The following is a 13,648-nucleotide window of genomic DNA, read 5'->3' on the forward strand; positions in this document are numbered from 1 at the left end:
TCTTCCAGACATTTGATTGATTATTATAAGTCTAGAATCATGCGTTTGAATTACAAGGTGAAGTAATTAAAATTTCTCGTACTTCATTTTGGAAAGACAAAAAAACGACAGATTTTAAGCTACCAGAAGTAGGCATAGCCCGACCCACCTAACTAAACAATTTGGGCTTGTGGTCATAACAAGCCATGACAGTTTATAAGGTATTTTCTCCCTCCTTTCTGCATACCTTCGTGGTGTAATTGGAAACATACTGAATTAGTATGATAGAGGTTCAGGGTTCGAGTCTCGGCGAGGGCATCGCATGCTTAAAAAAAAGCCTAATGTCTCTATAACTTAAAAAAGAAACAAAGCTGTTTCTTTTAGAACGTAACCAAAAAACATTTCGTGAGGAGGTAAGAAATTTTATCTGTGCATGCATGTGTTAAGAGCCGCCCAGTCGATATAGTGGTTAAGGGAGCTTACTGTGGTACCAAAGGGCCTAGGTTCAAATCCCGGAGAAGCCATAGATATCCGTTAAGGTAAAGTGCCTCTGCGGCATGGGGGCACCCTAAATATATGGCGAGCCGAAAGTCCTCTGTTGCAGCTTTAGGGGAGAGGTGAGAGAGACCCTTTGGTCCACCTTCGGGGGGGCTCTTCCTCAAAATTCGAATGGAAGTATGTAGAAGTCCAAACTCCTAAAGGCCCTCGCAACCATTCTTCCATGAAATACATGGACAATTCTTCCATGAAATACATGGACCTTATGTAAAAATGATTTTGTTGTTGTTCTGTCCATGAAATGCATGGACAGAACAACAACAGAATCATTTTTACATAAGGTAATGAATGTTTCTCTAGAGACCTTATGAACTTATTTTCATCTCAAGAACGCTTTAGAGCAGGAGTTCTCAACCGGTGGTACGCAAAGAGGCAAAGTATTTTTAACTATTAAATTAAAAAAATTAAAACCTCAACATCCTGATTGAGTTTTTTCTCTAACACTCGTAAATTTATGCGATCTGAGCTTTGTTCAAGAATGGTGGTGGTACTAGTACTTTATAGTGGTGGTACTAGTACTTTATAGAGGTGGTACTAAAGGTTTTCATTTTTTTTAGATGGTAAACGTTATTCAAAAGGTTGAGAACCACTGCTTTAGAGTACAAACTTTTAACAAGAGAGAAAAATGATTTTCAAACTCCCTTTACCAATGAAGTCTTTGAAATTTCCCAGTCACTGTTAGTAAAATCAGTATTCTTAAACATCTGTCTACATCACCAATCCGTTAATTAATTACTGCAATTGTTTCATATAAAATATGAATGATAACTCTTAATGACTCTTGATTAAATAAATTAATAAAGTGACATCTTTTATTACTTAAAACTACTTGTATCTTACTATGTTGCTAAATAAAAACAGTTACAGTCAACAGTGACAGTTAAATGTCAATATATTGTACCAACAGTAAAAACAATGACAGTTAAATGTCAACATATTGTACCAACAGTAAAAACAGTGGCAGTTAAATGTCAACATATTGTACCAAAACAAACCGAAATAACAAGTATCCAAGGATAAAATTGGCAGTTTCTACTGTTGAATGTAGAAGCTTACTCTTGACCAGTAACTTTAGATTTAAAATACTATCGGGAAAATCTAATTACTGAAATTTAACAACACTTCTATTTGAAATTTCTGGAGTACTGTTCTTCAGGCGAACTAGGCATTGTTTCCCACGTTAAAAAATTAATCAGCATACTTTTTAAATATCTAAAGCTATCAATCTTTTGGGTTATATAAGTTTGCATATAACTTCATTATTTCAAAAAAATATCTCTATAATTTTCTATGCATAAGCCGAGAAATTTTAGAAAATTTTTTTACTAAAATTCTACTACTGCTTACAAATATTTTTCCGCGAAACTGATATCATAGCTTAAATACGTGAAAAAATATAATTTTTATTTCATTGAATCCTAATTTTTATTAATCAATTTCTTAATATTAGTGTCCTGCTTGGAAATTTCTAGTAATTTTCTGAAATCTTTACCTGAGGCAAGTCTGAAGGAATGTGTTGCTTTCACTATTAACATCGTTGTCATTCAGCTCGTATTTAATAGCATTATCACCAGTTCCATCCATAGCACTGCTCAACTAAAGTGACAACTTTCAGTTCATATTTAGCAGAATACTCAGTCATTTTTCTCACCAGGTGTGTTTTCTGATTTTCCACACCCCGCACAAAATATCTCTATTCATTGGCAGTTTTGTGAATTGGCGAAAAATGTTTGTTTGGCTATATTTAAGGCTCATGTCTACTGTTATATTCATAAATAATAATTAAAAAAGGCCTTTTACAAAAAAATGAAATCTTATATAAAAAAAGTATATAGCCGATATTTTTACACTTTGACAATCAACTGATACTGTTCGCTTGCAGTATCTACCATAAATCCTCGTCTATTCAGACGTACAAATATATTATACGTGCACGAGTCTGTTGAATATTGTCGTGTGTATTCTCTAAAGTAATACAGAAATGCGGCAGTTTTACGAGTACATAGATAACACTAGAGAACAAATTTGAACTCTTTGTCGATGTCCTTGGTATAAAATAAGTTTTTATACGGAAATTGTGGTGCTAAATAAGAAAATAACAATGAAATTCAAAAGTTAATTACGGTTTTCTATTAATTTTTTAAATACGTATTATTTATAAAAAAATTATTTGAAAGTGCTCTTCTAACACTAAATATGTCTTCGTTTTGCTAACTGGTGATACACTGCATCTGGAGCATCTCTAACAAGTGTCCAACAATAATCAGCAAGAATGGAAAAGCTCCATTTTCCCTTCTATATTTTCTCCATTTTTGCAATATCCTGGTGAAAGCGTTCACCGTGTTTATTGCTAATCGCACCGAGTTACCTAGAAAAAAATCTAGGTGGGAATCAAGATAATGAAATTTAAATTTGCATTGCTGTATTTTGTTAAAACATAGTTTCTTATATGATAGCAACAGTTCCTCCACAAGTTCGGTATAGTTTTCAGACCTCTTGTTTCCTAGGAAGTTAGTAGCTATATATCGAAAATTTATCCAAGCATTCCTCTCGTCACCTGTTAGGATATTTTCAAAACATTCGTCCTTGAAGAGATTTCGGATTTAAGGCCCGACAAAAATTCCTTCCTTTATGTTTACTTCACTTAACCTATGCAGTTTTCCTCAAAAATATAGCAATGCGAGCCTATTTTCATCCGTCGTTTTCGCAAAATTCTCCATTAGCCTTAATTTTATGTGTAGTGGTGATAGTAATATCTCTGTTGGGTTAAGCAATGGCAAATGCTGCACGTCCTTTTTCCCTGGTTCCAAAGACTGTCTAGTTGGCCATTCCTTTTTTTAAATGATCTAGCCTTGCTCGACTATCCTATTCACTCAAAAAACAGCAGAATTCCGTGTATCCTTGCTGCAACCCTAATAAAAAAGCAACTACTTTTAAGTCTGCACACACTTTCCATTTATAGAGTTTGTATTTGAGGGATATTCTGCAAATTTTCATACGATTCCTTCATGCGAACAGCGTGGCTCAGAGGAATCGACAGGAAATTGTTTCCGATACGTAGCAAAACAGCTTTTAAGCTTAATGTCAAACTATCTATGAACAATCTCTATACTTACGGTTTATGATTCATATCGAGATATCTAAATAAACCAGTCTCCGTCAGTGTCGAGGAATGACGTCAAGTTTTTCTGACGAGTACGAAAATGAATTATCATCAGACCGTTTTCCAAAAGATCCTACTGCTTTAATCTTGACCCTAACAGCTCCGTCTTAATTTTTAACAAATTTAATTCTCTCACTAGATCGTTTAATTTGGCTTGGATTAGTATGTGAGGCTGTCTAGTTGAAACACTGGGTGCGTAATCAGGATCCAAAGACGTTGCCGGCACGTTTATTACATGACAAACTTCAGTACTTTTTTCAGTCAGAGGTATAAGTTTCCGGCGGTTTAAGAATTCGCATATCATCACTACGGAGTTATTGGTCATATAGCGGATAGTAGTATATTTGGGCACATTATAGCGGACTTCTTTTTCTTCGTTGTTTCCCCTTCCTGCCCTACAAGAGGCATCACGCAGAAATAGCAATCATTCACATGATCTGATGGCTCTCCTCACTCCATTGGGACGCCAAAGAGCATCGATAATCTTTTGTGATTTAACCAGAAGTTTCGCAGACCAGAACCGCGCGTATTATAGTAGATGTGTGGGGTCTAGGTCTTGTCTTGACCTCCCATTTTGCATCCCAAATAGAAAGTGTAAGCTTTTGTAACTATGGGAATTAGGTTTCGTCTCTGCGAAGCAAAAGTCACCTCAACACAAATATAACAAAAACTGTCCTCGTTATTAACACATTTATGAAGTACCTTGCTTGAGTGCTTCATAAATGTGTTCATAACGTCTTATAACTAAGAAGTACTATACAATACTTTGCGCCGATTGCAACATCCTTCGAAGGTAAACATCGAGAGGATGCGTTTATATCGGGTATATTTCATTAGTGTGCGGATAAATGATAGTCAATGGATCTTCGAAATGAGAAGTAATAAACAATTTTAACAATTATTTTCGTGTTCAGCAGATCAAAATTAATAGGTATTACTTGTTTTTAACTCTGATACTTTTTTTGCTGTTGAACACTGTAATCAAAAACTAATATAATATACAGCAGATATAAAAAATCATTTATTACTTGTAAAACCGAGAGTGAATGAGGCAAAAAAATAGCTTCTAATTGCTTGAAAATGGTTACCGCAACTTTTATTTTTAGGCTTCGCCCATTTATTTCTCACGTAAAAGACAAAACGTAATGCTCTCATCTAGAATCTTGACCTAAAACAGAATTTTTTGTATTATATTTGTTTGATTAGTTTTATTTTCAAACAATTTATATGCAATTACTTTCAGAAATCTTAGACCCCACCAAAGGTCGAGTGGTTAAGACAGCTAAATATCGGTAGTTCTACCATTATTTAAAAGTCCTCCACGAAGACGTTCATCCTCATATGCAGATAACTATCGCGTACTTTGCCATAGTGAAATAACCTAACCCAGCCGATCAAAAACCGTATTAAAGTTTATTATACAGAACAATTAAGCTTTTATCGATTTATTTGAAATGAATAGTATTTGGGAAAATCGAGTTGGAAGGTATTATTATTCTGCATTTTTGAAAATTTTTTTAAAGCACACAGGTACAATGTACATCAGAAGTTTTTATTTTTCAGTAAACAGCACCCAGTAAAATCAAAAACTAAGAATTTTACTGGGTGCCCCAATGGCTTTAAATTTCATGAGGAAAGTGCGTTTGGTGAGACCAAAAAAAATTATAATTGCAAAAACTTCGAAATATTTTCAGAATATAGATGTTCTATCAGATGCGCCCAAAATACTACATACTGATATACAAGCGCTAAGCAAGCAAATAAATACTCACAGCTGGTGTGAACATGCCAATGATAATAGTAAATTGTAATGTAATAGTAAACGCACTTTTTGAAACTTTGTTTTTTCTCCTGGTCTCAATGTTTTCTTTTTTTGTCGTGTTATTGCTATTATTAACTGCTGATTTAGAAAATGTGTGTGCTGATTGTGATCAAATATTTTAAGTAATTTATGTATTTTACTTAAATGAATGTGATTTATTTTAAAGATATGAACTCCGAGAAGATAGAAAGCGAGAAGCAGCTAGAAATACCGGACAGATAGACAGCATCAAGCGCGACATCATAAGGTCTCTCAGAGGTAATCAGGCTTGGATACCTCCAAACTATGGCGGACAAATTCCTCCTCAAGATATCCCAAGTCCTATCAGCTCAGCAGGAATCATGACTCCAATGGAATTTGAGAGCCTCAAACAAGAGCTCGTTACTTGCCTCCGAGAAGAGATGCGCTTATTGCTAACAAAAGACTCACAGATGCCTCACGGAACCGTAGAGCCTCCTATAGTGAACTCTGAACTGTATCAAACTCACCTTTACACACAGTTATAGCAGTTCTGTGAGAGACATTGTTTGCATATTTGTACAGATTTTAGCAAACATCAGAGGGGAATTTAGATTTAAAAATATAAGTGTGCAGTGTCCGCTTACGTAAAAGACAGATGTGCGAATAGGTACAATTTATGTTCTGTAAAAACAGAGATTTTGGAATTTTCTATCGCATCCGATCGAAAGTGATACATCAGGCGAAAGAAAAAATGTACTTGTTTTACAATTGACTCCCAACCCTGTAAAAAATTTTCTGAATTTCAATTAAGGTATCTGATCAGCAGGACTGAATGTGCTCATTCAATAATTAATGCTGACAAGGTAATGCAAATAACAATTTTTTAAGCTCTTGAAAAAGTGAAATATTTTCAGTACCTTTAGAACCTTATAAAGAAAGTAAAAAAGTAAATTACAAAATAGATTCAAAAATTGTTGATTACTAGATATATTAGATATTAAAAATTATCAGAATAGAGGCAATATGCAGATGTCATTCAAGGGGGAAAGATATATCTTTACTAATTTCGTATTTTCGAATTAACTAAGGACAAACTGGCATATTAATTTCATGGCGAGTTTTAAAGTTGTTTGTTATGCTTTAAATGAAATTCATGTAGCAGCTTGTACAAATTTGCAGAATGCTATTATCCATTTTCTAAGTTCTCAAAAAGCATATAATTATCTTCACCTAAAGTATTGGCAAAATATGTTTACTATACATATATCACATAAATCAGTTGAAAAATATCTAATTTTGCATCTATAATATTATATACATTATAAATAGTTAATTTTGCGCCTATAGGCAAACAAAATAAATATGCAGTATAATTTTAATCTATTAAAATAACTATTCAGTACAAAAAAAATATGTTCAGTTTGTTGAAATTGAAAGAAATAAACACGTCTCAAAATAAATTCGCAAAATTTTATATTTTTAGAAGTAAATTGTATGAATTGTTAAACATATTTTACCCAGGAAAAAAAATATATTGCATGATTTGTATTCGTGAAAACCATAGCAGTTAATATCACAGAAAGTAAAACGCACAGTAGATTAAAAAGCATTTTATTTTAAATATTATTTATGCCAGTTGTCTTGCAAAACAAATGGTTTTTATTTAACCATTATACGCTCATTCGGTGAAAATCTTCTCGACCCTAAACTAAATTCCCAGGATCAAAATTCTATTTCTATTAATTATCTTAGCACATTTCTTTATAAATTTATTGCAAAATTGCAAGCCGTAGAAAGTTCTTATAGGGTTTTAATAAATTAATTAATTTTTTTAAAGATTTTATACATTTGTAGAATGTTAAAATCAGTTCAGCGCCGAACTAAAAAAACAGATGACAATCTTAAGATTAGTATATAAAATTTCTTATTATCTATTAGCATTGTATCAGTTATTATTTTTCAAAAAGCTATTTAGTAATAATTTTTTTATCCTTTTCCTACATATAATAGAAATTAGTTTATCTTCTAGCTAGAGCTCCTGACTAACATAAAAACATCACGGAAACGGTTTATTTAGTTCTTGATTGCCTTATGCTGTTAATTTCTAATTCCCCCCCCCAAATGGATCAAACTATCTCAAGTTACAGTCACTGACAGGGGACAAATGTTATTCACCGAGACTCCGGGAATAGATTCATAATTGCAAAATTCAATCTTTATTCGCTTTTATTTCAATCTGGAGAAACCCAGATTACATCGAGGTACAACTGTGTTGACTCACACCATTATTAAATTTCAGATTGATTATAAATTTTTTTCTAATAAGTTCTTATTTAAAATGATGCGTATACAAAGTAATCCAAATGCCAATAAACGGTTAAATTATGTGAATTGTAATAAATTTCAAAAAATGTATTAAATCACGGAGGGGTGGGGCTAAGGAATTTTACCACGCAAGTTTTTAAATTACAGTTTTATCCATCAGGGTACAGTAAAAGAACAGACAATATTTCATAGTAATTGCTGAAATGGGCAATCATAATTACTAAGTTCTGCCTAAAGGCAAACTAAGTCGTTATATTCTCTGGAAAAACAGCATTTCCTAGAGGAGATAGGTGCATACTATAGAAAAATAGCTTTCAAAATGCTAGCGATCTTCACCGATATCTGTCTAAGACTAAAAGTAGACACATAACCAAGTTCATAGGGTTTCAGGTCCGGAAGTATGACTGTAATTGAAGGTTTATTATTCCATTTTCACCAAAGTAGAGAATAAGAGAAAAATATGAGGCGATGTTCTATCCTGCACGAATGTTCATTGCTTGCCTGTCTTCAAAGTTAAGAATTAAGTTCTTACATAACAGATTAGTATTATTCTGACCTCTGATGGAGATAGCTTGAAAATAGAGCTAATATATGCAGGATTCCAAGGCAAAGCAACACCTGCCGGATATAATGATAACGAAAAAATTTGAATAACGAAATTGTTTTTAAATCAAAATACCAAACATTTTATATATTTTTGTGCTAAACGCGTTAGCATACACTATAAATTCACCAAAAGGCATATGCTTTAAATGCATCCTGCCTGCTGGATTACCTTGTGTACTGTTTTGAAAGAGTACATTTTTTAATACCATACGTAGATGAAAGAGTTTTTCTAATTTTTTCAACTGGAGTAAGTATTATAAATATTCTGTGGATTACATTACCATGACACCACTTATGACAAGTAAGCGTTTCAGTGTTATTGCACCTCACCCCATTAAGATACTTCTCGATATCATAATAATAGACGTGCTTCAAATTACTGCAAATAATTTACTCAGTATAAAAATTACTAAAAGAACCAAATTTTCTCCCGCATATTAGTTTCGCATTTATTGTACCTTTATTAAAATCCTTATCCTAGTCAATAATTTCCCTTACAGTAACCATGAATCTTCTTTAATATTCAATGTTAGTAGTTAAAAATTTGACGCATCTGGGGGAAGCTGCAGAATGACAGTATTTGCAATCTGAGATTTAAATATATTCGCCACTGAGATGATTACTTTATAGTTGACAAATGATGTGCTAATACTCTGTGAAATAACCTATTATTGATCAAAACAATAGTTAATCTCATTGCTGTCTGAAATATTTTGGAAATCAGAAGCTTGAAGCAGTGGAATGAGCATATGGAGATGAAATTTCTAGGAGAAATAAGTATGAATGCTCTTAATTACGTAGAAAATAAAAGTAAGATTAGTTTTATGTAAATTAAAGACTCAGAGGTCGATAAGAAGAAACATATTGTTTTATTATAATAAGGTGTCACATTTGAAGCTCCTGAATTTGAGAAATTTATATAACAAAGTTCAAAATTCTTGCAGCGTTTGGATTACTTCAGTAGTGTTAAAACTTTATTATACACATGAAATAGAGAATTCATAAAAATTAAATAAAACATTCATTCGAAATTTTGCTATTCCTATACTAGAAGCTATTATTTGATGATGCAGTTATTCAAAAGAGTGTTAACTACCTTCACAAGTACACTTTATGGCCTTTTTTATTAAATTTTCTTTCATGTCCTTATGATTACTTAAAAGAGCTTTTATTTATAAAAATAATTTTGAAACCTTCAGCCTTTACAAGTTTTAAATACTGTTAATTAATCATTAAAATCAGTCACGTTACTGTTGAGTGTGTAATAGAGTTGTGATTTAAATGTAGTGTGCAAACTGTGACAAATTGATGTGCTTAGATGTTAGTCGGATATGAAGATTTTTAATAGTGAAAGTTTTCTGAAATGTTTTTGCTTTGTTGTTTCTGTGCTTTGTTGTGTAAGAAGTGTAATCTTTGATTCGATGTCCGTAAACGAGAAAGACTTCTAAAGTGAAGTCGCTTGTATCTTAGGCGAATATCTAGACACGAAGAAGTTAAGTAGGCAAAATAATTCAACCTCCCGATTCAGAAAATCACCTTAAGGAAATCAATAGACATTTTAAAATGTGATAAAAGAAGAAAATTTAAAAGGTCAAGAGAAAATTAGTAAAAACTAATTATTTTAATTGGATTGTAAGAGCTTTTATAACTTAAAAGTGAAATGTTAAGAATTATTTATTGTATGTAATATGAGTTCTCATTTCTACTTCACTTTGCTGGTACATAAATCTGCAAATTCCGTAAACTTCAGGAATAAATCAGTCTCAATATGAAACTCATTGTTAAATAAGCAATGAGCCTATTTAACACCAATTTAACATATCCTTGCGCTATTCAATGAGCTTTCCCTTAATTGTATTATTCTGATCCTTGAACCTCTATTTGAACCTACCCAAATTTTACAACTTAAATTCACAGTTTATAGTAGTCACAAATAACAACAGTTGTGAATGATCTTTAAATTCCAGCTATAATGATGATTAGAATCATGATTAAAATGATTGTGTTCTGTTCCGTTTCTGTTGCTTAGATGGTTAGACAATGTAAATTTAAAACCAAAAAAATAAATAAAACAAAATATAAATTAAAACAGCTCATTAAAATAAAAGGAAGCTCTTCATTAAACATTTTTATTAGAATGAGTAATTAAGCATAAGTCAAAAGTTTAGTTCTGAAAACATGATTAGAATGATATATAGTGGCAATGAATGTTAATGGTGACTACATGAAGGAAGTGCTGAACCATAATTCAACACTCAAACATAAGCCATGAGAACAAAAAAGAATAACCTTAATCACTCATTTATTCAAACGTTTTAGCTACCCCATCACAACCAATATACAGGTCTTGGATCTCTAAATTAGAGCAATGAAATCTGTACCAATATTGAGCAGAGCTTATAAACTTTCATCTTTTGATTTTTGTGATGATTTTAGCATCAGTTTAAATGCCTGTTTATCTTATATTATTATAAGGAATACACATAGTTCTGCAAAGTTTCATCTGTGTAGTAATTACACCGAAAGACTAGGAAAAATTATCTATAAAATAATTTTCACTTAACGTAATACATTAATTCTTATAACCAAAATTTTACTCTCTCTACAATATACCAGTTGTTATTTAATAAGCTATTTTAGTAAAATATCGCTAGCATGACCGAAGAAAACGAATACATTAGTTTCTGAAACATTGATATATTTTTAAACAGGCAAACATTATAAAAAAAACATAATTTATGCTTTGAAAAGTTATGTCAGAATTTAATAAAGAATTTTTTCTTCTTGATAAGAGCAAATTCTTCCTTTACAAAATCATTTCTTTATCAAAGTGATAATGAATTATCATTCTCCTATTTGTAAATCATAGAAGTGAAGAAAGAAAAGAAAGGTTTTCTTATCTCAAGGCGAAAGAAGAATCACTTGAGATCTAAAATATCAATAATGTGCATGGTAACTACAAATATGATGTATGAATTCCAATATTTTGCGGAGCAGAACAGAGTGTGTATCAGTTCTGACAACTGCAGTAATAACTGTTTCCACATTTTTATATATGTTTGGCTGCAAGGCAACCTGCGCAATGAAATGTGCTTCAAATATTATTCCGTGTTTCAGCTTTCAGTTATAAGTTAACAATGTTAAGAATATATGCGAGGAAATCATTGTAAATTAAATGTCTGCTTGTAATTTTCAGTACTAAAAATAATTAAAATTTAAGTTAAGAGTTGTAAAAATTGTGTAAAAATAAAATTGATTCGGAGGGAGAAATGTTTTTGTCCGAATTATTTCACTTCTCATGCATTAGTATGGCACATATATACAAAACAAACAAAAGGCTGTACAGCCTGTCTGTTCAGAAACAAACAAGCAACATCTTAAATAATTAGTTTTCATAAAAGTAGGTAAATAAATACATCGAACTGTCCATATGTCATCTTTTGGATGATCATTCTCTAAAATGAAAAATTTTCGCGTTGTATAAGAACATAATTTTACTGCATATTTAAATTGATAGCTTCGAAACTAATTACTATTAGTGAAATAATATGGATTTACGGAAGTCATTTACATACAGCAAATGTAAAATGACTTCCGTATTACATGGAAAAAAAGTAAATAATCCTCATCAATATAGAGATTTTTATTAAATGTGTCTGCATAAATGGTTTAATTCCGTTATACAACTTCTATGTAAATTCTGTTTTTATGAATTTCGACGCATCTGCAGTGCTTGTATGAAACTGTAGCTTTAAATATCCTCAGAGGAAATAATCAGAAGATGAAGGATCACATGATCTAAACTAGAGTGAGGGTTCCCTAATCGTGGTACGCTTATCCCTTGGGGTATATTACGGCTTAGTACGCTGCTCCTTTATATGGAAAATTTTCAGTGATGGTGGAAAACAACTGTGTTAAAATAAATTTCGTCGAAAGAGCAAGATATTCGGAAAGTTTGAATTTATCATTGAATAAAAGGCAAAGCAACTGCCAGCCCTTCCAATCTTATAGTTACTGACAAAAGCATGTACAAATGCAATGCAATTAGCTGTAATTAATCCCCCCTCACATCAAAATTATTGCTCGATTCGTTACGCATCGCATTTAGCTATCTTTTTTGTCAATGAGTATTGTATCAAAGTTACTGGCACCAACTATATTTTCAGTATTGATTGAATTATCAATTCCATATTCTCTTTTTCTTTTGCTGATGTGATATTCAAACCAGTTTGGGTGCAGTGTTGTATTTGTAAATTGTTCTTGTTCTTTAAAAGTTGTTAAATGTTCCATTGTTTACATAAAAATGGTTAAATAATTAAAAAGTAGATTTTCGCATTGAACTGAACCTACTGTGAATAATAGTTCTGATTTGGCGTCTGGGTCAAATCTTCTAAGGAATCGTCAGTTGAAAGCAGTGATCAAATTATTACTTTAGTAAGATACAGACCGACCAATAGTAGGAACTTTCCAAATAATAGTCCTCTCCAAAAAGAAAACAAAGTATTCAGAAGATGGATTTTCATTCCCAGGTAACAAGGACAGCCGTAATTCTTCCTGTGTAGTACATGGTGAATTTTATGAAATGAAAGTATGAAGACATCAGTATTGTTGCGTTATTTAGAAACCAAATACGCCAGGTTAAAAAGGAGGCCTTTTTCAGAGAACTGCCTTTTGTAAAATAGTATCTATCATCAGCTAGCACAGATAATGAAAATGCTACTGAAGTGTCTTACAGAGTAAATTATCGCATCACTATGAGTAATAAAAGCCATACAATTCCTGATAATTTACTAGTTACTTGTAATCAAGATGCTGCTCAATATATTGTTGCATTTTTCTTCTGACATCAGTTGTTACGTTATTTTCTTCCTTCACATTCGTACGAAGTTTGTGTGGGTTTGGAGTGAATAACTACGACATTACTTGATGAAGTATCGAAACACACTTTATTGACCGGTATTAATCAGGATAGCTCCAAAGTCACTTTTTACAGTCGTCGAAGATCTACTATAAACATGCTGAAACTCAGCGACACATCGTTCACACTATCAGGCAATATCGGTGGAGACAGCTTCACTGCAAAGCACCAGAGTGCAGCTCCCGACGCTGCTTGGTCGTTCTCGGAACTCCACGTACTCTCGAGACTCTCCCCGCTACAACTCGCGATGCACTCGACGACACACAGAGCACAGCTCCAGACTCTTCGGTTCAGTGTTTCCCGGAGCTTAACACGC

General features: G+C 32.4%; 1 protein-coding gene across 4 annotated transcripts in view; it reads left to right on the forward strand.

Annotated features, from left to right (window-relative positions):
* LOC118183513 (transient-receptor-potential-like protein) overlaps positions 1 to 11,684 on the forward strand; it is a 503,203-nt gene extending 491,519 nt beyond the window's left edge. For all 4 annotated transcript variants that reach the window (XM_085808846.1, XM_085808848.1, XM_085808847.1 and 1 more), the window contains one exon: positions 5,689 to 11,684. In XM_085808846.1, coding sequence (XP_085664972.1) covers positions 5,689 to 6,028 — 340 coding nt within the window. In that variant the 3' untranslated portion in view covers positions 6,029 to 11,684. The remainder of the gene's footprint in view (positions 1 to 5,688) is intronic.
* Positions 11,685 to 13,648: the final 1,964 nt, after the last annotated feature.

Source organism: Stegodyphus dumicola, chromosome X2, assembly GCF_044657685.1.
Source record: "Stegodyphus dumicola isolate Sdum_Otavi_A_Nest chromosome X2, ASM4465768v1".
In the NCBI taxonomy this organism is placed as follows: Eukaryota; Metazoa; Arthropoda; class Arachnida; order Araneae; family Eresidae; genus Stegodyphus; species Stegodyphus dumicola.